Raw genomic sequence first — 26,175 nt, 5'->3', positions numbered from 1 at the left:
GCAGTCCGCAGTAGTGACGTGACGTTTCGTTTGCGCTTTTGACTTGAAGTTCAAATGGACAAGTTCAGCCGGCCGGTTTGTTCGGAGACGAACGTCGGAATCCGTCTTGGTCGGCCCTCAACGTCAACGTCAGTGTGGACGCTGTAGGCGTGCCGGCCTACCACCGCACAGCGGGACAGGACATAAGACTGGCGCGGCGCAGGCGGCCGAAACTAAACACGAGTTTTGAGCTGCAGAATCGCCAAACAAGACTCAAACCAAACTTGCGATACCACCAATGGATTCTCTGCTCGGAGAGCAATCTATTGGTGGAGTCACACGTTCGGTTAGAGTACCATTTAGCGACCCTGGAGCTCAAAACCCGTCCGGGATTTTGACCGCCTGCGCCGGCCTATTGGCCCACTGTGCAATGCTTCCCGCAGCGGGGACTTGAACCGGATAGTAGAGTTAGGTTGGCGGCTCGCTTTGTTTTGACGCGGCGGCGGTGGGGTGGGGTGGGGCGAGGTGGGGCGGGCGGGGTGGTGGCGGGCGCCGGGCGGAGTGGGGGTGGGTCACCGCAGAACTCCAGCCCCGCCCTGCCCCACCCCGCCCCGCCCCACCTCGCGGGCTGCGGGCGGCCCCGCGCTGACTCAGTCCGCTCGCTCGCGCTCCGTCTCCGCCGTACTCAGTCCTCAGTCTGCTTCGGCTTCAACTCGAGCAAAGACTCGGCGGCAGGGCGGCGTGAAGGAGCGCGCGCAGTCGGCTCGGCACGAACAAGTCCTGCTCCGTCGCGGGCCGAACACGGCGAGGACGTCGCGGAGGACGGCGCCGCGACCCTCGCGATGGTGCAGTATCCCTGCGCCCCCCACGGCCATCACACCTGGCCGACGACTCAGTGACCGCCACCCCCAGGATCGCGATGTGCCCCGTGGTGGTGCCGGCGGGGCGCGGCGCCGGCGACATGGAGGCCGGCAAGGCGGCCAGGAGCTCCTCGTCGTCGTCGGCGTCCTTCGGGCCGCAGCGGATCCGCCACGGCTACATGAAGTGCATGAGCCTGGTGCGGACGCAGTCCGGCAACAGGATAGAACGCATGTACTATAGGTGAGTGCACCGCCGCCCCTCCCACTCCCCCACCCCCTTCCCGGCGGCCGTACGCGCGCACGCGGAGCCACCAGGGGGCCACCCGCACGCGCGGCGCTCAGCTGGAGCCGAATCTGGGGAGGGGCAGCGGCCGTACAGTGGGCCAGAAGACCGGCGCATGCGGCAAACCTCTAAAGGCGTTTCGAGCTCCAGAGTCGCTAAATGGGACTCGAACCGAACGTGCGACCCCACCGATGGATTCCTCGTTCGGAGAGCAATCCATTTGTGGGGTCACACGTTCGGTTTGAGTCCCATTTAGGGACTTTGAGCTCAAAACGCGTCCAGAATTTCGTCCGCCTCCACCGGTCTTCTGGCCCACTGTGGGCCGCCAGGGAAATGGCGAACGGCGCGCGACCCAGATTGCCGGAAGTCGATTAGACGTCGATTTCGCGTCGATGGTTCAACGAACACCATTCCGGGCCCACGCGAATCTTATCTCGGCGAAATCGGCTCCGTTCGTGAAGGCGAAGTTGAATTTGCCGCAGAGGGTGATGACTGATGACGCGCAGTAGGTCAGAAGACCGGTGGTGGCGGCGGCGGCCATGAGGGCTCTGGAAGCGTTTTGAGCTCCAGAGTCGCTAAATGGGACTCGAACCGATCGTGTTTCCACCAATGGATTGCTCTCCAAACGATGAGTCTATTGGAGGGGCCACAGGCTCGGTTCGAGCTCAAAACGTCACTGTTATCCAACTTGCGATACTTTCAACACAAAAACGTGCGATGATATCCGAAATGTGATTCCCACGAATCATTGCTCCTGAGATGCAATGACTTCTGTATCGCATAAAATTCTGCAATGAAAATCGGAATTATTGCAAAAAACTGCAATGATGACAACACAAAATCTGGAATCATTGCAGTTTTTTGCAATGATCATTGCAAAATTCTGCGGTACTGTAGCTCATCACACCTTTTAGCAATGATCATCACAGAAAAGTGCGATGAAATTTGTATTGCGCAGAAAGTGCGGTCTGTATCGCAAGCGGAATAACAGTGGTGTCCAGAGCTTTGGCCACCTCCACCAGTCTTCTGACCTGCAGTGCGACGTCGCCTTCCAAGGCGTGCGAGGCAGGGAGCTGCAAGACTCCAGCCCCCGGCCTCGAGCCGCAGACTGATTCCGAGAGTCGCTTTCGTCGCTCTGTCTCTCTCCCACCTGTACTGAGCGCGCCCCATGAGTGCGAGAGAGACGAGGCGACGCAAACGACTCTCGGAATCAGTCTGCTAATTCGAAGCGGGACAGTAATTGTATTCTGCGCGTCCTCCACCACCCGAGACCACCAGCAACAGACGTGGCTTTGTCCGTTCCAACAGTCGTTGCTCTGTCCACTGGCATTCCAGCGCAGGTACGCCTTCAGTGCCTGGAAAATGCTGGAGATTTTTGCACCGTGCACGCAGTGACACCAAACGTGCGTTTGCAGCAGGGCGTTTTGTCCCTTCTTTGGAGGCCGCTTGGACTACACTCTAAAAGTCCTATAGTAAAGATTCTCCATAACATGGTGAAAATTTTCTATTTCGTGGAGGTTTAGCTGGCTCGCTTACTTTTGAAAAACTGTCCCTATATTATGTTGATGCGCGCAACCTTTCATCGTAAAGACGTTTAGGGTGTAGGATCTTGGATGTGGGTCACCACGTGGTACTTGGGAGTAGTGTCACATGACGGGATAGTATACTCGTCTCGAAGTGACCAATTCCAGCAGTTGGTTGCGAGCAGTGCAAAGGAGTACTCTCCGGTTCCCTGTCACACTCCAGGGCCCAAGGATCAAGTACCTAGTGCTATTAACATTAATAAGAGGGTCAAGTGGCCATTGGGTTGGCACTCAGTGGGCACCGCATGCAGTCTAGGCGACCGTGACAAAAAAAAACTGAATCATGGGTGGGTGCTGCTGGTATTCGAACCCTTGACTGGACGCCGACTTGCACTCGGGTAAAGAGAGGCCTTTGGCCAGACCCCGTACCCCGATGGCACTTCTAGCTCTCATTACCCACGCACCCGGCCTGCACTCACTCACATTCACTAAGATTTTACCTGAGAAACGCATGTGAGCAATTTGTTCGATAAACGTCTGTAAGTAGGCAAATAGCATGGCTTAGCTCAATAGGACACTCACTACACTATTGTACAATGTTTTTGGTCAGTGGCTCACGCTTACAGTGGGTCAGAAGACCGGCGCAGGCGGCAAAAACTCTAGAGTCTAGAGACTAGACCCGTTTTGAGCTCCAGAGTCTTTTAACGGGACTCAAACCGAACGTATGACCCCACCAATAGATTCCTCGTTCGCAGAGCTTTTCATTGGTGGTATCATGCATTCGGTTCACATCCCATTTAGCTACTCTGGAGCTCAAAACGCGTCTAGAGTTTTGGCCGCCTCCACCGGTCTTCTGGCCCACTGTGCGCCGTACCCCCGTTCGCTTTATGCAGTCGACCTGCATCCGAGATGGCCCGGCTGCGAGCAGCGAATGGCGAATGGATTGAAAACAACAGTTCTGATCTTTCGGGGCGGATCAGTATTAACGAAAACGCGAGAGGGGCATCCGGGGTAGACACCCACTGCATAAAACAGGTCGCGTATTCCCCAACCCAGTGACACAAAAACAGCTGCTTTACGGCGGGCCCGGGCGGGGTGAGCGAGGTAGGCCGAAAGGCACGCATTTGAATGGTATCTCCACCAGACGGGACAGAACGAGATGATCCCATCATCGCTCTGCCGGTGGCTTCAAGGCTGCGCCGGGTTCGATACCCGGCTGGTGATCCCTTTTATTCCCATAGCACTTGGTAGGTACACTGACGCTGAAAGCAAACTTCCACGGTAAAAACGGTTCCTGGTTTTACCAGGAACTGCCTGGAAATCTCCAATGTCTCTACCCTAGGCTTTCTGGGAAAACAAGGTTCCGTTTTCACCGTGTCCTCACACGCATTGAGAACTCGTAACCACCGTACTTTCAGCACCTGAACTTCCGTTGAGCATTGTCGAAAATTCTGCCTAGTTTGCCGCAGCTTAACCGAGCTTAACCATGCGGGTTCCTCAAATCCACTAACATTCGACGGCGGCCCATCAGAATACGTTGGCACCGCCAAACTTTGTTCACTGAAATTCAAAGCAGCCCTTCGACACTGATGCACTGATGCCCCCGCCTTCACCTTCGCATTGGAAGGGAGGCTCCGAGATAAGTGAGTCACCGACCGCTAGACAGTGGGCCAGAAGACCAGTGGAGGCGGCAGAAATTCTAGACGCGTTTTGAGCAGAGTCGCTAGATGGGACTCGAACTGAGCGTGTGACCCCATCAATGGATTGCTCTCCGAACGAGGAATCTATTGGTGGGGTCACACGTTCGATTCGAGTCCTGTTTAGTGACTCTGGAGCTCAAAACGCGTCTGGAATTTTTGCCGCCTCCACCGGCCTTCTGGCCCACTGTGCGCTAGACTACCAAAGCAGACTGATTCCGAGATTGAGTCGTCTCCGTCGCTCTGTCTCTCTCGCACTCACGGGGCGTCCGGTGTGGAAGCGAGCGTGACAGAGCGACGAAAACTGTGGACTCGCTCTGGGACGGGGACAGGCCGAGTAGAGGGTGTGCCGATCGAAAGTGGTGCAGCTCTGGTTGTCTCGAGACCTAGAGTGAGGCCCGAGCAGTCCGCCTCTGGTCCGAGCCTCTTTCCCCTTTACAGTGGACCACGTGGACGCGCTTTGAGCTCCAGAAACACTAAATGCGACTCTGGAGCTCAAAAACGCGATCGGGATTTTGACCGCCTCCGCCGGTCTTCTGGCCCACTGTACGCTTCCGGCCGGTGGCCGATACCATCACAATGGCAGCCAACAGCGTACCGATCCGGGGCTGGGCTGCCAGCTCGGCTGCCGGCGAGGCTGCCAGCCTTGCCAGGGCCCTGGCCGCGCGGCCCCGCCAGGCCCCGCCAGGCCCCGCCAGGCCCCGCCTGGCCCCGCCAGGCCCCGCCAGGCCCCGCCCGGCCCCGCCAGGCCCCGCCAGGCCCCGCCAGGCCCCGCCAGGCCCCGCCAGGCCCCGCCAGGCCCCCGCCGCCAGGCCCCGCCAGGCCCCGCCAGGCCCCGCCAGGCCCCGCCAGGCCCCGCCAGGCCCCGCCAGGCCCCGCCAGGCCCCGCCAGGCCCCGCCAGGCCCCGCCAGGCCCCGCCAGGCCCCGCCAGGCCCCGCCAGGCCCCGCCAGGCCCCGCCAGGCCCCGCCAGGCCCCGCCAGGCCCCGCCAGGCCCGCCAGGCCCCGCCAGGCCCCGCCAGGCCCCGCCAGGCCCCGCCAGGCCCCGCCAGGCCCCGCCAGGCCCCGCCAGGCCCCGCCAGGCCCCGCCAGGCCCCGCCAGGCCCCGCCAGGCCCCGCCAGGCCCCGCCAGGCCCCGCCAGGCCCCGCCAGGCCCCGCCAGGCCCCGCCAGGCCCCGCCAGGGCAGCCAGCATTGCGCGGACAAAAAAGAAGGGACCGCGGCCTTGGATGCGCCTAGGCCGGCCTAGGCCTTGTGGCAGGGATCCGCCCTCAGGCCGTGCATGCCGTGCGGCGGCAGGGAGCGAGAAGGGGTAGCGCAGCAACGGTGCGCAGTGGGCCAGAAGGCCGGTGGCGGCGGCCAAAACTCTAGACGCGTTTTGAGCTCCAGAGTCGCTAAATGGTAGTCTAACCGGACGTGAGACCTCACCAATGGATTCCTCGTTCGGAGAGCAATCCATTGGTGGGGTCACACGCTCGGTTCGAGTCCCATTTAGCGACTCTGGAGCTCAAAACGCGTCTAGAGTTTTGGCCACCGGTCCTCTGCCTCACAGTCCGGCAGGGAAGTGCCGGCCAGGGGGACCAACTTCCCACGTTCATAACGAAATAGGGACTCAAACAAAACGGTAACACAGCTTTTAAGTAGGCAAAATGTAGGGTAAATACAGCAGAAATGCAGCACATTCCAGGACATTCATCCCAATCACTGTACCACACAACATAGTACAGTGGGTCACCCTTCGACACCCAGGCACACCGGGTACGTGGCGCGTTCCACGAGTCCCAGGACGGGCGCGCGGTGCCGGGCGTGCCGGGTGCCGCAGTGCGCGTGCCTTGGCGTGCCTACACTGGCGCGCCGGGTGGCGCCGCAACTCGGCAGCAGAAAATCGAAACCGCCCCGCACTCGTTCCCTGCCTCGGCGAGTTGCCTCGTTCTCGTTCCTCGCGTTGCTCGGTGCTTTCCGTTTCTCTCTCTCTCTCTCTCTCTCTCTCTCTCTCGCACACGCAGGACGCGTGGCAACGGCGGTCGTGGTCTCGACGTGCTGCTCGAGGACGGCGTCGGCGGCCGTCGCACAGTGGGCCAGAGGACCTATAGATAGGAGGTACCGCAGTGGAGCCGGCCAAAACTCTAGACTCCAAACCTCCAGAGTCGCCAAATAGGACTCGAATCGAACGTGTGACCCCACCGATGGATTCCTCGTTCGGAGAGCAATCCATTGGTGGGGTCACACGTTCGCTTCGAGTCCTATTCAGCGACTCTGGAGCTCAAAACGCGTCCAGAGTTTTGACCTTCTCCACCGGTCTTCTTGCCCACTGTGCAACGCGGCGTCCTCGTCCTCGACGGCGTGCCTCCTTTATCACAGTCTCCCTGCACTAGGCGGCTTTGATAAACTTGTGCCGAGCCCAGCGACCAACGCCGCGCCGCACTTTTGTTTGCACTGTTTGTGTGAAGCGCAGTAGGCCTACTTTTAGGCTGCCAATTAGAACCGCTGGCCTTGAGCACATGCAAACAGTCATACACGCCGCGTCCCTTTTTTTGGGCGGGAAGCCCTCACGGCACGGCACTAGCCCTGCCCTCTGCCCTTACACGCCCCGGATACCATTAACACGAAGAACACAGCGGAAAAAATTCGGCGACGCAGGGGCGTGTCTACGGGGGGGCTCAAGGGGGGCTCAGCCCCCCCCAGTTCGATTTCGGCCCCCCTTGTGAAACGTCCAGATCCGAGGAGATCGGTGAAAGGAGAGGGGGGGGGGGTCCAGGAATAGTTCGATTGCATGGATTTTACTGCTTTTGTACGCCTTGAAGCTTGTCCTGATGGCTATAAAGACTGTTAATAACGGTTAATAAGTACCTACAGACTGTCACTATCGATATTTAATTTGAAATTCAGCACAGCAGGAGATGTGATTCAGGCCACGCACACCCCTACGGTCAATATAAATGACTGCTTGAACGGCTAATTGTGTTGTGCGCCTTTAGGGTAGGCAACTTTAGATACATGCCCCTGCAAGGTAGGCAATAGCCCCCTCCAGTAAAACTTTCTGCACACGCCCCTGCGGCGACGCACAGTAAGCCAGGAGACTGGCGGAGGCGGCCAAAACTCTAGACACGTTTTGAGCTCCAGAGTCGTTACGCAGTACTCGAGCCGGACGTGTGACCCCACCAATGGATTCCTCGTTCCGAGTGCAATCCATTGGTGGACGTTCGGTTCGAGTCTTGGTTAGCTACTCTGGAGCTCAAAACGCGTCTAGAGTTTTGGCCGCCAGCGCCGGTCTTCTGACCCACTGTGTGACGCCGCGAGCAGGGGAGTTGAACCCGGTGCCTTTCCCTTTTACAGGCTGGGGCTGACCGTGGGTCGGTGGCCGCTCCTCACGTGCGTGCTGTCCTTGTTGATGGCGGCGGTGTGCGGCTCGGGGCTGCTGCAGTGGCGCGCCGGCATGTCCGAGGTGGACCTGTACATGCCGCGTGGCTCCGTGGTGCACGAGGCGGCGCGCTTCGTGGAGACCAACTTCCGGGAGGACGTGCGCTACGAGAGCGTCATCGTGGAGGCCGACGACGTCCTGGAGCCCAGCGTGCTGCGCGCGGTGAGTACTACCGCCAGCGCCCAGTGGGCCAGAAGACCGGCACAGGCGGCCGTAAGCTCTAGACGCGTTTTGAGCTCCAGAGTCGCTAATCAGGACTCGAACCGAACGTGTGACCCCACCAATGGATCGCTCTCCGAACGAGGAATCCATTGCTGGGGTCACACGTTCGGTTTGAGCGACCTGGAGCTCAAAAGGTGTCCGAAATTTTGACCGCCCCCGTCTTCTGGCCCACTGTGCAGCGCCGTCCTGGCTGTGTTCCTCTCCCTAGAACCCAAGAAGCCAAACTTTGCCGTTCAGGAGTCCCATAACGTCAAATTTTCCGAGTCTCTTTTTCCGTCCTATTTTATCGCCAAATTCTCCAGGTGTTCCGTTTCCCGTCCCATCTCTACGCCAAGTTTTCCGAGTGTCTCTTTTCCTCCGCCGGCAACGTGCCGGGAAGTTGTAATTGCCCGTGAGGCGAGCCATTGAATGTTTAACGACCCTCACCAAATTTGAGTGCGATCGACCGAGCCGTTCGGGTGGCATAGACTTTTTTCTTCGTGTTTTTCGACCTCGGCGGCTCGAGTGCCTCGAGCGACCGACGCCGTGACATGCCCCCACAATGAGCCGTGATCAATGAGCAAGTGCGGGTCGGTGCCACACTGCTAGGGCCTCTGTGTGTAGAGTGGACTCGCGGTATTTGTGGAGTACTAGCCTCCGGACGCGATCGAGCCGGCGCAGCACAGTGGGCCAGAAGACCGGCGCCGGCGGCCAAAATTTCAGACACGTTTTCAGTTCTACAGTCAGTGAATGGCACTCGAACCGAACGTGTGACCCCATCAATGGATTGATCTCCGAACGGGGAATCCATTGGTGGGGTCACACGTTCAGTTTGAGGCCTGTTTAGCGACTCTGGAGCTGAAAACGCGAAACGCGTCTAGAGTTTTGTCGGCCTCCACCGGTCTTCTGGCCCACTGTGCGCAGTGGCGGCGCACCCCCTTGCGCCCCCCCCCCCCTGTCCTCTGCCCTTTCCCGCAATCGATTGGCATATTCATTCATGAATCCTCAGCGGCGCGGCGGTGGGGGCAGGGGGAGGGGGGGCCACGCGGCGCGGAGCCGGCCGGCCGGCCAAAATAACCTCGTGTTGTTCAAAATACGCGCACGCCACGCCGGGCGGAAAGACGGGGGAGTGTACGAAACACTGGGAATCATTCATGAAGGAGCAGGCAAGCAGACGGGCAGCCCTGCCGGGCTGGGCATCTTCGAGTGAATCTATTTGAACGCTCCGCGGGCTACACCTGCCTGGCTCGGGCTCGACTTTCAGATTCTAAGCGAGGAGCTCTTCCGGATGAAACCTTTCGATACTTACTTCGATTCCCAAGCAGCTGGCAGTCAAGGTCGAGAGCGCCCCCAGCTGTAGTGCAGTAGACCGATTCCGAGAGCCATCTTCGTCGCTGTCTCTCTCGCTCACGGGGAAGTCGACGTCCCGTGCAGGTGCGAGAGAGACAGAGCGACGAAAACGACTCTCGGAATCAGTCTGCAGACTGCTGACCTGTCTCGTATAACAGATGCGCCGCATTCGCTCGGGGGGGTCTTTGTCTTAGCGTCGCCACGCGAGGAGCCCACAGGCAGGCCGAGAGTCGTTTTCGCCGCTCCGTCTCTCTCGCACTCACGCGGCGTTTCCTACAGGTGTGAGAGAGACAGAGCGACGGAAAGGACCCTCGGAAACAGTCCGCAGGGCACGAGGCGACATTTGTTTTCGTTGATCGCACCACACTTAAGACATCCGCTTATGGGGATGAGCCTGGAGGTCTGCCTGCACTGTGAAAATTTGATGACAATTCCAAGGCCAATTTCCCTTACAAGGATGTCATGAAGTCAATTAATGACAATGTTGTCACGCCCATGCAATAAGTGTAGGAGCTTTGATAAAAATGTCATCAATTTGTGATGAGATTGTCATCATTTCAAAGTGACGAAAATGTCATACACGTTTTTGTCATAAAGCGACGACAATTTTTCACAGTGTGACCGTCTGTCTATCCATCTGTCTGTCTATCCATCTGTCTGTCTATCCATCTGTCTGTCTATCCATCTGTCTGTCTGCACTCTAAATGTTCTACAGTGAAGATTCTCCATATTTTGGTGAAAATGACTTGTTCCATATTATGGTGGTGCAGCTGACTTCGTAACATACCATTGAGAATTCACTGTGCCTTATAGAGATTTTGACGAATTTCGTTGGTATTATGGAGAAAATCTCCACCATATTATGTTGGTGCAGCCTTTCACCGTAAGACATTTACTGTGTGTCTGTCTGTCTGTCTGTCCGTAGCTGTCTGTCTGTCTGTCTGTCTGTCTGTCTGTCTGTCTGTCTGTCTGTCTGTCCGTCTGTCTGTCTGTCTGTCTGTCTGTCTGTCTGTCTGTCTGTCTGTCTGTCTGTCAGTCCGTCTGTCAGTCCGTCTGTCTGTCTGTCTGTCTGTCTGTCTGTCTGTCTGTCTGTCCGTCTGCCACTGCCAGATTATCCCGCTTCAATGGCCATCCACTCAAATCCCAGACGAGTCACGACAGCGTTCTGCGCGACAGCAGCGACGGCCGGCACAGACCAAGTGGACGCCACTGGACGCCCTCGGCCCAACAAAGAAGTGCCCGCTGGCCTATTGGAGCGTGTCAGCGCCGCCGTCTCGAGGGGAGGGGGAGGGGGAAGTGAAAAGGAAAGGCGAGCCGGGGCACAGTGGGCCACAAGACCGGTGGAGGCGGCCAAAACTCTAGGCGCGTTTTGAGCTCCAGAGTCGCTAATCAGGTCTCGAACCGAACGTGTGACCCCACCAATGGATTGCTCTCCGAACGAGGAATCCATTGGTGGGGTGACACGCTCGGTTCGAGGCCTGTTTAGCGACTCTGGAGCTCAAAACGCGTCTAGAGTTTTGGCCGCCTCCACCGGCCCACTGTGAGGAGGGGGGAGGGGTGACTGCCCCGGGCCCCAGACTGAGTGCCGTTTTCAAAGGCGGGGGCAGCGCTTGACGCGATTAGGAACCTAACCCACGCACAGACATGATAATGTGCTTCCTGAGGACGCCCTCACATCGCCGTGGCCCACCAGCCACAGCGGTTCGTCGCTCTGCCTCTCTCGCACCCTGATGGAGAGCGCCACGAGTGCGACAGAGACACAGCGACGAAGGCACATATATAACATTGCTTGTGTTGTCACTGTTGCAGATAGCTCAACTGGAAGATGACATCAAGGCGACGCGTGTCAACGACGTCGGCTGGGAGGACATCTGCATTAGGTAGGCACTTCACAGTGGGCCAGAAGACCGGCCGGTGGCGGCGGTCAAAATTTCGACGCGTTGTGAGCTCTAGAGTCGTTAAATGGGACTCGAACCGAACGTGTGACCCCACCAATGGATTGCTGTCCAAACGAGGGATCCATTGGTGGGGTCACACGCTTCTTTCGAGCCCTTTAGCGACTCATGAGCTCAAAACGCGTCTAGAGTTCACACCGGTCCGGTAAATCCGGTGCGGGTTCGAGACCTGGGTGGCGTACCCGCACGGCGCCATTGTTCAGAGGCCTCCTAGACGCCTGAGTTTCCCCATGTACGTTCACGTTTAGTGGAGGATGCTAAATCATAACGCCTAAAGGTAGGCACAGCGCCTCCCTCTATAAATCAAACGCATCGACGTCTACGCCCCTAGAAACTTTTCACCGATTCCGGACGAAAACTTTGAACCGAACTAACTTTGGTTTCTGGACTTGAGAGTAAAAGCTAGCTGACACCTTTATGTCTTGTATAGTTTTGGGTAGAAGTATGTTTTAAAGTAAAGGTCTGCTAAAATTTCGTTTTCTTCCAGGTACACGTCGTGGTTCCAGGAGGCCTCGGCCACGGGGGGCGCCCCGCCGGCGGCGAAGGGCGGCGGCCCCGACGGCGTCCCGGAGCTGCCCGAAGAGTTCAAGCAGACGCTGCAGGACGCCGGGCTGCTCAAGAACGACTGCGTGTACCAGAGCCTGCTCAAGCTGTGGCCGGCGGGGCTGCCCGACAACCTGACCAGGGCCGACGTGCAGCGCGTCGTCACCAAGGGCCTGCGCTCCAGGTAGTCCTCGAGGACGTCTTGGACGTCCTGCTGGAGGAGGAGGCCGAAGCAGGCCCCAGATAGCAAGCCAGAAGACCGGCGGTCAAAATCCCGGACGCGGTTTGAGCTCCAGAGTCACTAAATGGGACTTGAACTGAACGTGTGACCCCACCAATGGAGTGCTCTCCGAACGAGGAATCCATTGGTGGGGTCACACGCTCGGTTCGAGTCTCCTTTAGCGGCCCTGGAGCTCAAAACGCGTGAAGACTTTTGGCCGCCTTCACCGGTCTTCTGGCCCACTGTGGTGCTGTGGCTAGTCCATCCAGTTGCCTCGAGGCGGTGTGTTGTGCGTCCGCGGCCCGAGCAGCGACCGGGCCGCACGCACTTAGCGAGGAATCCCTGCACGGCAGTCTGGTTCTGGTTCGCGAGTAGCCGCGTCCCCTCCACTGTACGATCCAACCAGGCCGGGTCGCACAGTGGGCCAGAAGACCAGTGGAGGCGGACAAAGCTCTACACGCGTTTTGAGCTCCAGAGTCGCTGAATGGGACTCGAACCGAACGTGTGACCTTGCGTGTGACCCCACCAATGGATTCCTCGTTCGGAGAGCAATCCATTGGTGGGGTCACACGTTCGCTTCGAGTCCCATTTACAGACTCTGGAGCTCAAAACGCGTCTAGAGTTTTGGCCGCCGCCACCGGTCTTCTGGCCCACTGTGGGCGGGCTGCCTGGAGCAGCGCTCCGGAGGACGCCCTGCGGACCGAGTCCGCCGAGTCCAGGGTCCGTCCCGCCGGCCGACTCCGAACAACGCGCGTCCTGTCTCTCTCTCTCTCTCTCCCCGCGGCACGCCCCACGAGTGCGAGAGAGTGCGAGCGAGTCGCTGGCCGAGGCGATGCACGCCGTCGTCGTCACGTGAGGCGAGAGAGGCGGTGCGTCCGAGGCGGTCGTTGCCCTGCCGGGCTAGCGAGGAAGTCCACTGGGTTGGCGCACTTCGCACGCAGCCTTCTCGGCACAGCGGACTGATTCCGAGAGTCGTTTTCGTCGCTCTGTCTGTCTCGCACTCATGGGGCGTCCCGTATGGGTGCGAGAGAGACAGAGCGATGGAAACGACTCTCGGAATCAGTCTGCAGGGGCCGTCCGCCAACAGCGTCTTGGACGGCGTCCTCTGATTGCTGGGCTCCAGCGAGCGGCCTGCCGCTTGATGACGAAGGATCGTGTTGTCGCTCTGTCTCTCTCGCACCCCTACGAGACGCCCCATGAGTGCGAGAGAGACAGAGCGACGAGAACGATATCATGCAACTTGTCAGCGGCACTGGAAAAACGTAGAGACCCCCCTCTCCCCCACCGTCTGTCTGTCTGTCTGTCTGTCTGTCTCTGTCTCACTCACTCGCTGCCTTCTGGGCAGGCAAACTCAGAGCCTGACTCCGCGTGCGTGAAGTCGGTTCGCAAACTGACATGGACAGACCGCTCCACGCCGGTGTACTGCGGGCTATTCAGGGATCGCCCTGAAGGCTGAGGCCCGAGTGTCCTCCGTCGCCCCTTCGTGCTGCCTGCTGTCTTGGGTCTTGGGGCCTGCAGACTTCCGATCCCGTCGCTCTGTCTCTCTCACGCTCAAGCGGCGTCTCCTACAGGTGCGAGAGAGACAGAGCGACGGATAGCACCATTCCGGATCAGCCGGGTTGAAATCAGAAACGAGTGGAGGACTGACTAAGAGCCCGTAATGGTAATGGCAATGCTAGGTAGGCAATGGCGTGGACGCGGTGTGGAGCGGGTTGCCTACTCCTTGTTCTTCAGGCGCCATGTGGGAAGGCTCGCCAATTTTGATTCCGAGAGTCGCTGTCGTCGCTGTCTCTCTCGCACCTGTACGGGACGCCCCGTGAGTGCGAGAGAGACAGTCTGCGGTTCCTCGGCCGGTGACGGTGGCGGTGGGCGTAGCGTGGCTTCTGCTGGCCTTGAAGGATTCACCGGGCCGAGGGCCGAAGCGGCCGGCGGACCAAAGAGAATTACAAGAACCGGCGTCAGGCAGGCCGGCCGTCTGCCGTGAGCAGCCGAGCGCGGGGCAGGGCGGCAGGGCGCACAGTGGGCCAGAAGACCGGTGGAGGCGGCCAAAACTCCAGACGCGTTGTGAGCTCCAGAGTCGCTAAGCAGGCCTCGAACCGTACGCGTGACACCACCAATGGATTCCTCGTTCGGAGAGCAATCCATTGGTGGGGTCACACGTTCGATTCGAGTCCTATTTAGCGACTCAGGAGCTCAAAACGCGTCTAGAGTTTTGGCCGCCTCCGCCGGTCTTCTGGCCCACTGTGGGGCGGCGCGGTTTGGCCGGCCGGCGGCAGCTGCCTGCGTGACGCGCTACACCAGCTACGGGCCTCCGTGCACTGTTCGCCGGCATGGGCATGGGAGTCCCGCTGGCACCGCCGGTACACGTGCACCGAAACTTGGCGAGTGTGGGAGGGGGCATGGCGGGCTGGCGCCGCGCCGGCAGAGCCTTTCAGCCTTCCCTTGCAACGATCAATTCCCCCCCCTCCCCTCCCCTCCGCTGCTGCGCTCTCCTATGGGTGCACGGAGCCTGCACACCGACCTGGTTTGAGAGTGCAAGTGTCTCGGAAGCCCACAGTGGGCCAGAAGACCGGTGGAGGCGGCCAAAATTCTAGACGCGTTTTGAGCTCCTCACGACAGCGAAATGGGTCTTTTTAATAACCAGTGTATTCTCGGATTGGGCCATTCTGACGTCATCACAATGAGCTCTCTCTCTCTGTGGGAGCTGATGGCACGACTTTTTGATCCGTTTCTAGGGTCGACCCTCTTCACGGGACTGCACCGTGGGCCAGACCGAGCGTGTGACCCCACCAAAGTATTGCTCTCCGAACGAGGAATCCATTGGTGGGGTCACACGTTCGGTTCGAGGCCTGTTTAGCTGCTCTCGAGCTCAAAACGCGTTTAGAGTTTTGACCGCCTCCACCGGTCTTCTGGCCCACGGTGCAGTCCCGCGAAGACGGTCGCCACTAGAAACGGATCAAAAAGTCGTGCCATCAGCTCCCACACAGTGAGAGCTCAATGCGATGACGTCAGAATGGCCCCATCCGAGAATACGCTGGTTATTAAAAAGACCCATTTCGTTGTCGTGTGAGCTCGTTCTGATGTCATCCGGGCTAACGTGACTACGGCAAACTTACTTTTCTTTGCAAAAATTGATAAAACAATTGTTCTGAACCATCGGACCGTCACTCAGGAGAATAGGGAATGCCCGGGGACAGGTGCTCAAGACATAATAGGGTCTAATTTTATTCCTCACTATTTTTTTTTCCTCAGTGTACAGTGAGGGATGCCTTCTTACTTGCTGTTTTTGTTTTGCAGTCAAAGTGTCTTGACGGACATCTCGTCCATCCTAGCAGGCATGAAGACTAATGCCAAGGGAGAAGTGGTTTCTGCAAAGGCCATCATTTTCAACTGGCTGCTCAAAGAGGTAACAATATTTTTCCAAATCATACGATTGATTTTACTCTGAGGTTTGGGTGAGTAAAAAAGTGTCTCTCATTTTTCAGTCAAATCTGACTGCTCCAACATGGGAACAAGAATTTCTTTCAAGAGTGCTGCACTCAAACAGAACCAAACCCAAGGGAGTTAATGTGTATGCTGTTGCAACAAGAAGGTATGTTAAGAGAAGGAAAACATCAAAGAAAAATGTTACTTTGAAATATTTTAATTCATATTTTGTTTTTATTCCAGCTATAATGATATGTTGGCTCAAGTTATGGATAACAATATGACAGTACTGTTTGCTGGATTTTCCCTTATCATTCTCTATGTAATTTTCATGCTTGGGCGTTGTAATCTCATTCAACAAAGGGTAAGCATTCAGGGGCGTGTCTACGGGGGGGCTCAAGGGGGGCTCAGCCCCCCCCAGTTCGATTTCGGCCCCCCTTGTGAAACGTCCAGATCCGAGGAGATCGGTGAAAGGAGAGGGGGGGGGGTCCAGGAATAGTTCGATTGCATGGATTTTACTGCTTTTGTACGCCTTGAAGCTTGTCCTGATGGCTATAAAGACTGTTAATAACGGTTAATAAGTACCTACAGACTGTCACTATCGATATTTAATTTGAAATTCAGCACAGCAGGAGATGTGATTCAGGCCACGCACACCCCTACGGTCAATATAAATGACTGCTTGAACGGCTAATTGTGTTGTGCGCCTTTAGGGTAGGCAACTTTAGATACATGCCCCTGCAAGGTAGGCAATAGCCCCCTCCAGTAAAACTTTCTGCACACGCCCCTGTAAGCATTACCTAAAAAATAAATGTCACAGTATGAATTTTTACTGGTAAATTAAATTGTTTACCTTCCAGATTTATCTATCTTTGTTGGGAGTCTCCATTGTGGGCCTGACCATCCTCACATCTTATGGGTTTTGCTTTTATATGGGCTTCTTCTTTGGCCCTGTCCATCCTATCCTTCCATTTTTACTTCTTGGAATTGGCGTGGATGACATGTTTGTCATTTGTGATGTAAGTGACTGTTTTGTTAACATTTTGTTTTCCTCTCTCCCTCTCTCTTTTTCCCGATTAAATTTTGAAATTTCTCTTTCAGTGTCTTGACCATGTAACCAGACAGCACAGCAATTTAGATATACCTGAGAGAATAGGAAGGGCTGTGCAGACGGCAGGGATATCCATAACAGTGACTTCATTTACAGATATTGTAGCTTTTGCAATTGGAATTACAACGGTATGTTAGCATTATTGGTTTTTAGGTAAAGCTACTTTAAAAATTACATACAAGTTTTATTGAAAACATTATTGTTTCAGAAAATGCCATTTTTACAATCATTTTGTATGTTTGCTGCAACTGGAGTGCTGTTTCTATTTATATTTGAGGTAACATTCTTTGTGGGATGTCTCACATTAGATGAATATAGAAGTGCTGGCAAGAGGGAAGGCTGCTGCTTTATTAAGCTCAAGGAATGGAAGCCCAATGCAATGAGTCAGAAAAATTATGTTTATGATGCGTTTTCTAAATACATTGCACCAACTCTAATGAAGACACCTGTAAAGGTGAGCAAAGAGCAAATAGGAGTTAAGTCTCATCAAAACTAAGAGAAAACATAAGGATTGCTAAAAGGGTTAAAATTTTTCTTTCAGGTACTAGTTATCACAACAACCTTGTTTCTTGTTGCCATTAATACATGGTGTGTACTTCAAATAGACCAGAAATTTGACCCCACTTGGTACCTTGATGAAGCATCATACCCCATTCAGTTCTACAAAAAATTAAATGAGTATTTTCCTAAGTATGGAAAACGTGCTGGAGTGTATTTGAGTGAGTAGATCAACAACCTTCAACAACCGCTCATTTCCTAGTAAAATAAAACACAAATTTTTAACTAACATTAAAATTTTCAGCTAATATTAGCTATTATGATGATGCACCTAAAATGCATCTACTATCACAGCAATTAAGGAGAAATCAGTACCTGAATCAAGATAACATAAAAATTTGGTATGACGATTTTGACAAATGGCTGAAAATCCGTAAACATGGTAAGTAATGTCGGAGAGAAGGAGGAGACTCAGCTGCTACTATCTGTGTGAAGACATTTGTCATACTAACATCTATTCAATCAATTTCAGAGGTAGAAAATGAAGATGATTACAAGGGTTACCTATCAGAATATCTAATATTTTCAAAAGACGGGCAAGAATACCTCAAAGATTTAAAATTCAGTTCATTTCCGTTTGGAGAGTACAATATCACGGTAATTTTCAAGACTTTGAGGTTGAGAAATATCTCAATATTTGCTGTTTTTAAAGAATAATTAATTTTTTTTTCTTTTCATTTAGACTACTCACCTTCCGATTCAGTATGTAATGCTGAATACTACTGAGCAGCAATTATTAGCTATGTCGACTGTATTTGATACTCTGAATTCATTGAACTTGACTAAAGGGCAACATGCAGTAGCATATTCACCCGATTACATTCCATGGTATACTAATAAAGTAAGAACCACAAAAATTTTCTTACAACCCAATTGCCAAAAAAAAATATTGTATTTTTAATGGCACAATGTTTGGTTCCCATCCAGATTGTAGGAGAAGAACTTCTTCGCAACTTGGGTCTATCAATATTGGCAGTAGCAGTGGTAACACTACTGCTGATTCAAGAGATACAGATCACTTTTTGGGTCATCATCTGTGTCATTTTCACTCTGGCGGATCTAGTAGGATCCATGTATTTCTTTGGTTTAACAATAGAAATATCTACATCAATCATGGTGCTACTTTGCACAGGCCTGACTGTTGATTATGCAGCACACATTGGATATGAATTCAGTCGCATGCCTGGAGACGGCAATGGTAAGTTATATTTTTTCCCCAGTATGACAATGACATCAAAAATTGGAAAAAAGGAAAGGATACTAATGCAACTCATCTTTATGTCCAGAAAGAGCAATGGGAGCATTACGTCATATGGGTCCTGCAGTCTTCAATGGGGGATTCAGTACTTTCCTTGCGTTTGTCTTACTAGGCTTCAGCAGTTCCTACATATTCACTACCTTCTTCAAAGTAAGACATTCATTATACTATCGTTTTTACAGCATTTTCAAAACGAGCATGAGAACTAATAATACTTCGTGTCAAATTACAGCTGTTCACATCTGTGGTTGTGTTTGGATGTTTCCATGGTCTATTCTTCCTTCCTGTTATGCTGAGCTGGCTGGGGCCACCAAATTATGAAGCTTCAGTTCATCAGAACAATGTGGATGACCAAGCAGTTGTGCTAAAAGACATCACAATTCCGAATGGACACTGTGTATCTAATGTTGATGGTAGGTCTACTGGTATTGAACAGAGTTAGTGCGTCTATCACATTACAGCTAAAATGTTTTACCAACCTGATTTTCAGGTGTTGAGGTCTCCCTAGTTACTGAGAACAGTAAACCATCTGCTGATCACCATCCTCTGCCTCAAAATGGCGGAAGCCATGGTGGTGGGACTCATGGAGAAATTAATCCTGAAAGTGAAGGAATGCTTCAAGGCCAGAAGAAAGAACAAGGTAAATGGTAAAGGTGAGATCGAGGTCAAACTCCAAAGAAAATGGACCTAGGCACCAATAGCATCTATGTGATAATAGGTCAGAGTCATAGCAAAGTCCTAGAATACCTAAGGAACTTGGTAAACTGATTGGCTTTAAATAATTTTTGAGTACAATTTTATTGATTGTATTCCTTAATCTTTGAGAATTATGTCACTCCGTCCTATATTTTTATTGTACATGAATAAGTGGGATTATTGATAGTGCTGGATTCAAGAGAAGACTTCTCACTCATGTAGGGCTCACTTTACCTTTGTAAGTAAGATTCAATTTCCTATTTGAAAGACTTCTGAAGGCACTATAAAGAGAAATTTATTCAATGGATGTAATAAGCTCCTCAAATATAACTGGTATGTGAGGAGATGGAAGAATCTATGTTCGCGCCAATGCCTTCAATAATCAGAGCTCATGTAGATAAATGCAATTACTGTTGTGAATAATGACCTGGATTTTATATGTTTTTCATAGTGTTTTTACTCTAGAAGGGGTCAACACTATGTTTGCCTCAAAAGTGCCATCGCAAAAAAAAAAAAATCCAGGCACTAATGCAAGTGTCAGTGCACAATTTAAAAGCATTGCTACCTCTTTTGTCCATTTTGTCAAGTGAGTGAGGCACAGGAAATTTGATTTGGTAACATGAGACAGGCAAAGCAGGGTGTGTTGTAGCTATAAATACTCCTGAAACAAATAATTAATTACGTAATTACTAAGGTGCTAGGATTGATTGTTCCTGTTGAACCCACCAAAACAACTGTTCCTGAGCTTTTGTTATATGGCTGTGCTGCTGATAATCCTTGTGATATGTTTTCTTTTTTTCTTTAAATCGTTTCTCTTATTTTTGAATGTTACTGAAATACTTAAGCTGTCTGCTTGTGCCCCACTTCCTAAATTGAGAAAAGGAATCAATGGTTTGAACCAAGATCATTAAGCGACAAAAATAATCTGAAAGTAAAAAAAGTTAGATTTAAGTCATTACTCCAAAAAACAAACACTGTTATAGTAAGTACAAGTTTTATCATCCCAGTGAACAGTTTGATTTTAATTATTCAAATATTTTAAAACGCTTTTATGTATTTACAATACTACATCACAACTATCTTTTATGTAGACAACAGCTCACTCATTCAATACCACTTGACAGATCAAAACCAATGCAACTCAAGTTTGGAAATTCAACATTTAGGGGCTCAACTGACGATCTCTGACATGAATGTTATGTGTTCTCAATATTTAATATGTACGATATTTTCAATTTTTCCTTTGGAATTATGATTAAGATGAAATGGAAACATTGTTTGATGGTAGATAGTGTGGTAATAATAGTATGTGTTATGTATTATACAATATTGAATGTGTTCTGTTCTGTCAATGTGAATACGAACTGCCTGCCTACCAAGAAATATTGAAAAGTATATTTTTACTACTTATAAATAAAGTCATAATAGCAGAAATGGAGAATTTTTTCATTGTGAGAAAACCTGATAAGAGTCAATTGATTAATCTGCTGCCAATGAAGGGCCTGGTGCTTACCAGGCATGAAGAAGTTATCTGTACTTCTTGCTGGGTGTTCTTGAACGACTTCTCCTACTCTTTTTACTTTTCTTCTTACTCTTTGGAGACCTTGATCTTGACCGAGAGCTGTCTTCAGGTGATGAATATCTCTTTTCTTTATGTTTCTTCTTCTTTTTAGAGTGAGATTTAGAATCACTATCAGAATCGGAATATTTCTTCCTTCGCTGAGATTTTAGGTCTTTTGATCTAGAACGACTACGGCTTCTGCTCTTTCTTGATCGCTGCTTTTTAGTCCTATCAGGTGAAGGAGAAGTGTCTCTTCTTCTCGAAGATGTGTGTTTCCGCCTATCTTCTGGACTTCTCCTTCTAGGTTGAGACCTTTCGGGAGACTCAGACTGATCCCTGTAGCCTTTATTACTCGTTGTCTTTTTATCGTATCTATCAGGAGACTCTGATCGGTCTCTGAAGTTTCTATTGCTGGATTTCTTTCTATCATATCTGTCAGGAGACACGGAGTTACTTCTTGATCGATGCTTGTCCTTCTTGGGGATGGGAGACTGTTCTCTTTTTGGAGAGTAATTTCTGCGGTCTTCTTTCTTCTTATAAACTCTAGTAGGGCTAGGTGATTGCCGTCTGGATTTTTCTTGTGACACAGGTTCACCAGTCTCCTCTTTCTTCTTAAATTCATCAAACTTTGACGCATCTAAAAAAAAACAGGACATGTTTAGAGACATCTTCCAAAGATATTTAGATAACTATCAACTCAGTGGTGATAAAGGCAACTTACTTAACACTTTAGAATATTTGCTGTATTCATCTTTAGTGACTGGGAAAACTGTTGCTTCATTGACAGATAAAACACGTCCACCAATGGCCATTTTCAGCATCACTCTTCCAGAACCATCAGTAAAGCCTTCAACCTACAAATAGAAATTTCTGTTGTTATGGAAATACAGAGTGAACCTATGGCACAATCTTTAAAAATATTTAATCCAAACCTGTCCATATTGATCCTTATTCATTCCTGCTGCTATTTTCACATAGGCTCCTTTAACCAGTTTCAACTCTTCCTGATCTTGTTTTGAATTAGCAGAAGCAGCTTTCTTGGCCGCCGCAGCAAGCATCATTTTGTCTGCACCCAAACCCATACCTTTCGGACGAACCACTGGGGCAGTTACCGGAACTAGCCTGGAATCAGAGAATTGAGTAATTACTCCATGAAATGTTCCCTTTCAATTTAAAAAATGATTAAAGAGTGAGGTATAATTACTTCTTGTTCTTTCCAATGCCTTCATCCTCCTTCCACCCCATACCCCTCAGCATAGCCAAGCCAAACTGAGTGACTGGAATATTTTCATAATCCTCTTGTGTAGACTGTTAAAAGTAAAGAAACCATTCATATAAATGACAAATAATTTAAAAATGCATATGAAAAGATTTGCAGATTCACGTTCTTACCTCTCTTTGGAGCTCCTCTTTATCATCAGCAAGAGGTAGGGTATCGACTGTAGGTCCAGATTTTTCTTTCATTATGTTCAAACCCTCTGGCCAAAGCAAAAAGAAAACAAGATTTATGAAGGGAAACACAGAATCTAAGGGAATTAAGTAAACAAAAGATAAAGGCAAACCTTGAAGGAGTTCCCGAGCAGCCATAGCTTCAATTGACTCTGCAGGGCCATCTTCTTTCACAGCTTCTGAGTTTGCTTCTGATTTTTCATTGCCGACATCACTGAAATCTTCGGCGATTTCAGCAATACTTCTTCCATTCGAAAGTGTGCTGCTTTTCCGTGGACCAATAATGGGGATGACAAGCGGAGCTTTAACTTGATTTTCTTCTTCGCCACTGAAAATCATACAGACAATTTTTGATTAAATGTCAAATAAAATTAAATATGTTGAGATGGTAAATACATGTCATCCTCTGCTGTCATACAGGTTAAGTATCTCTCCTCGAACAGAAATGGGGGTCATATTACAAAAATAAACCTAAATTATGACGAGATGAAGTTACTAAACTCATATTTATCCAACGGAAGAGATGTCAATGACAAATAACAGATAAAACAAGAAAATACTCACTCTTTCAGCTTGATAGAGTTCTCCTCCAGACATTCGATAAATTGAACGTTCTTCGGCTCTTCCTTTGCAGATGGAGGGGGTGCAACCAAATTTGACTTTTTAACAATTTTGCTAAAACCAAAAGTAAACTTTTTAGGAGGATCTGCCATTTTTCAGAACAAAACCCGTATTTGTTTACAAACGATTCAAAAACGAACCACCAACCCCAGGCGACTCAAGGGTCTGTATCCGGGCCGAAAATTCGGGAGCCACGGCGACGTCATATGCGCGGCGGTGGGGGCACGCGAGGAGCTTCGCAAGAGGGGAGGCAGCCGACGGGACGGCAGCTTGTGCTTGCGTTGCGGAGCGGAGGAGCGGGGAGCAGAGCGGAGAGCGGATGGGAAGTTCTGACGTCTGCCTCCGACTGACGTTTCGAACAGAAATATGTTTGATTCCATTCACCCAAGTGACGTGAAGATGTTCCACCAACTTTGCCGTAAGCCCCCAGATTGCTTATTGATTCCAGCCACTTTCGGGGTTTGTATTTCCTCTAATTATCACAGTACTATTTCATAAAGTTCACTGCTCTAGCGCTGAACTCATTTAGTTATTAGCTATTTGTTATGAGGTAATTTTCTTGCTTTGATAATTATGTCTCATTAGCCTATTTGTTATTGTTTTCATATGCAATCTGGCCAAATCTTTACAGCCACTCATTTTCTTGGGGGAAAAACACAGCACGATACATTTTGACGGTTATTGTTTTCATAGGCCATCCGACAGCTAGTATTAATTTTCTTGGGGGGTAATGCAGCACGATACATTTTGTCGACCTTAACTTTAATTTTGGAAAATAATGAAATTTACATGTGGACCTCATGAATGGTATTTTATTTGTTTATCATTGATGTCATTTTATTTGCAATGTAATCCTGTAGTTTTGTTAATTCAATGTAAGTCACTTATATTCTACTCGTTTTCTTTTTGTATTTAATTTTTATTGTTATGTTAATGTATAATTTGTACGGAAATTTCATGATTATGAGCTCTGTCTCTTCTGAATCTTATTTCAATTCTCTCCTTGTTTATGAAAGCTTCTTAATTCTAATCATGTCAATGTATAATTTGGATGGAAATTTCATGAAATTTCTTTCTTAATCGTGTTTAAATTCTTTCCTTATTTATGAAAGTTTCTTAGTTATAATACTGTGTCTTATGTTTGTGAAGCTAAACTGAAAATTTTACCTTGTTGCCCAGTGTTTGTTACCTTCGTTTGTTGCTCAAATTAAAGACTGCAAATTGATGCCCCATATGCTGCTCCTTTAATTATTTTCATATTTCCTTACTATTCCGTCGAACACTAAAAGTAGTAGGAAGGAAGAATCAGAAAGAATATCTTATTTTGGTTGAAAATGCACATAGTAACTCTGAATCACTATGAATACTAACTAGAGGAAAACCCCTCAAACTTCCATAAAAGTCAAATCTTCATGGAAACAGATGAGGCCAACTAAATTTACAGGCCCTGGTCGAAGTTGTTACCACCCGCCCACCTTGACAGCACAAAGATAACGTAAATGCTTGTCCGAAAACATGAAACGGGATAATACGGCAGCATGTAGCAGAAGTGGCAGTCGTCTGCTTGTCTTGTCATGTGTATACGAGCACTGTCCCCTCCGTCTCTCGTGCCCCCACCGCCACGCAGGTGACGTCATTCTGGCTCCCGAGTTTTCGGCCCGGATACAGACCCGGCGACTCAATGCTTTGCCTCTGTTCCTTAAATTTCTGTGACGTCAGACGCGGCTCCGGATACCGGTCGGGCACCCGGGCGACATAGGAGCAGCTTCGGGAAAAGCCGAAGCGAGCCCTCCGCCGTGTTGCGGTGCGGGCGGGACGTGCGGATGCGGGGTCGAGAGCGGTCGAGAGAAGTCCGCAAGGATGTCGGTCGGTCGCTGTCAAAATAAGGGGTCGTGCACTGTTTTTGCCGTTTAATTGATTATAGGCGGAATGTCTCGGTTCGTTAAGGGGGGAGGGGACCGAGGTGAAACTTTCAAGTAGGCTTTCAAATAATCCCAGAAAGTTGAAACTTTGCTTAATTATGAGGTTCATTGTTGTGTTCCCAAAACAAAATTCAATCCAAAATGTGAACGGTCTCTGAGAAAAGTGCCACTTTAGTCTTTCTTCGAGTGTAGGGGAAAAATCTTCCTGCGTCTTTCATTTGGACGGAAAGTCTTGAATGCTGATTTCAAGATTCCGTCACTAAAATTTGTGGACAATTCATCAAAGAATAAAGTCCATGCGAAACGACTCATGTATGTGTCAACCAGGAACGCAGGAAGTCTTTCTACGACAAAATTTTTTGTCGACTGGGCAAAGCTGTGAAGTTGAGCGTATAAGCCAATGACAACTGATCTTAATTTTATTTCTTTCCAAATGATTAACAAACTGTTGTTCCTATAATGATTGACTATAAAGGATGAGATCAATTAAGAAAATATTTATTGAGTATAAGTTCCAAAACATCGCAAAACAATGGTGTTGAAAACAGCTAGCTTTCTCCTTAAAACTTCTTACATTGAGAGAAAAAGAAAACACCAAAAAATAGTTGTACACTTACGAGCACAATATTCATAAAATGATTACCAAAGCAAAAGTACAACAGAATCAAAAGAACATCAGTAATACTACAGGATCCCACATGTAAATATAACTGACTGAAACGATTTGTTTTTAAATTACAAACAGAAGCAATTTTACAGGCAAAGAAGTATTAATTGTCAACCAAATTGAAAGGACAAGGTATTTCTACTGCATAAGTTATTTCTGACAAAAACACCCTTTTAGTTTTGAAGTGAACAGCAGTACTTTAGGTAGGCATCATTGCAACTAATCAACAGTTAAACAAGCTTTAAAAATGAACAATACTTCCAATACTCCATAAGTACTGAATAGTTTAAAAAAAGTGCAAGAAAGACAACTGGCAATTCTAATATCACAGACACCAGACACATTATGTTTCAAAACTCAAAGCGATTACTCCAGCAAAAGCTGCATTTTTATTTTTACAACAAAACTCAGGACCTGAAAAAAAAAGGTAATGAACAGAACAGACAAAAGCAACTTAAAAGATAAGTAAAGCAGAAATTCATATCATTCACAAAACTTACTCAAACGCCAATGCTGGCACAAGCACCCAACAAAAATCAGCATTGGATTTGAATAACTGCGTCACTGCATCAACCAGGCCTCAGTACAATTTAAACTGTGCAGGAGCAGCAGACTGGGGAAAACAAGAAAACAACAAACATTTTATTAGAAAATCCACATGTATTGAACAAATTTGGAAATATACACTTCTAACAGAACTGAGAATGAAGAGGAGCGACAATCAATAGCACTATCTAAACCAGCAAATTATATAGGTTTAAAATTTGAATTTGTAAAACTGTAGCTTTGAACTGTTTGATGATCGAGTCCCAGGGGGAAAACGAGCGAGGATGCGAAGTTGAATTAAATCACTAGCAATGACAATCACCACCTAGG

The 26,175-nt window shown here is 50.1% G+C and overlaps 2 protein-coding genes across 7 annotated transcripts; one reads left to right on the top strand and one right to left on the bottom strand.

Annotated features, from left to right (window-relative positions):
* The first annotated feature begins 686 nt into the window (after window positions 1-686).
* Window positions 687-20,513, top strand: LOC117646471 (NPC intracellular cholesterol transporter 1-like). Of its 2 annotated transcripts, XM_034387424.1 has the most exons (19): window positions 688-1,080; window positions 7,677-7,923; window positions 11,122-11,192; window positions 11,755-11,786; window positions 11,928-11,994; window positions 15,328-15,436; window positions 15,516-15,622; window positions 15,700-15,820; window positions 16,317-16,475; window positions 16,558-16,695; window positions 16,776-17,021; window positions 17,109-17,286; window positions 17,370-17,507; window positions 17,598-17,722; window positions 17,808-17,966; window positions 18,053-18,323; window positions 18,412-18,533; window positions 18,616-18,796; window positions 18,874-20,513. In XM_034387424.1, the coding sequence occupies exons 1-19, from the start codon at window positions 899-901 to the stop codon at window positions 19,032-19,034; spliced, it is 2,814 nt and encodes a 937-aa protein (XP_034243315.1). In that variant the 5' UTR covers window positions 688-898; the 3' UTR covers window positions 19,035-20,513. The 2 variants fall into 2 exon arrangements, with proteins under 2 accessions (XP_034243313.1, XP_034243315.1); XM_034387422.1 differs by having other exon boundaries at window positions 687-1,080; window positions 11,755-11,994.
* LOC117646473 (G-patch domain and KOW motifs-containing protein) lies at window positions 16,689-24,275 on the bottom strand. Of its 5 annotated transcripts, none has more exons than XR_004587786.1 (9): window positions 22,654-24,275; window positions 22,203-22,417; window positions 22,033-22,118; window positions 21,845-21,948; window positions 21,573-21,762; window positions 21,362-21,494; window positions 20,593-21,277; window positions 18,863-18,981; window positions 16,892-17,013 (listed from the first exon to the last, which is right to left on the bottom strand). XR_004587786.1 is itself a non-coding variant. In XM_034387431.1 (8 exons), the coding sequence occupies exons 1-7, from the start codon at window positions 22,800-22,802 to the stop codon at window positions 20,607-20,609; spliced, it is 1,548 nt and encodes a 515-aa protein (XP_034243322.1). In that variant the 5' UTR covers window positions 22,803-24,275; the 3' UTR covers window positions 16,689-17,013; window positions 20,593-20,606. The 5 variants fall into 5 exon arrangements, 3 of the variants coding, with proteins under 3 accessions (XP_034243322.1, XP_034243321.1, XP_034243320.1); XR_004587785.1 differs by lacking the exon at window positions 16,892-17,013 and adding an exon at window positions 18,192-18,747; XM_034387431.1 differs by lacking the exon at window positions 18,863-18,981 and having other exon boundaries at window positions 16,689-17,013.
* Window positions 24,276-26,175: the final 1,900 nt, after the last annotated feature.

This window comes from Thrips palmi, unplaced genomic scaffold (assembly GCF_012932325.1).
Source record: "Thrips palmi isolate BJ-2018 unplaced genomic scaffold, TpBJ-2018v1 HiC_scaffold_19, whole genome shotgun sequence".
Classification (NCBI taxonomy): domain Eukaryota; kingdom Metazoa; phylum Arthropoda; class Insecta; order Thysanoptera; family Thripidae; genus Thrips; species Thrips palmi.
This window is presented reverse-complemented; position numbering and strand designations above follow the sequence as displayed.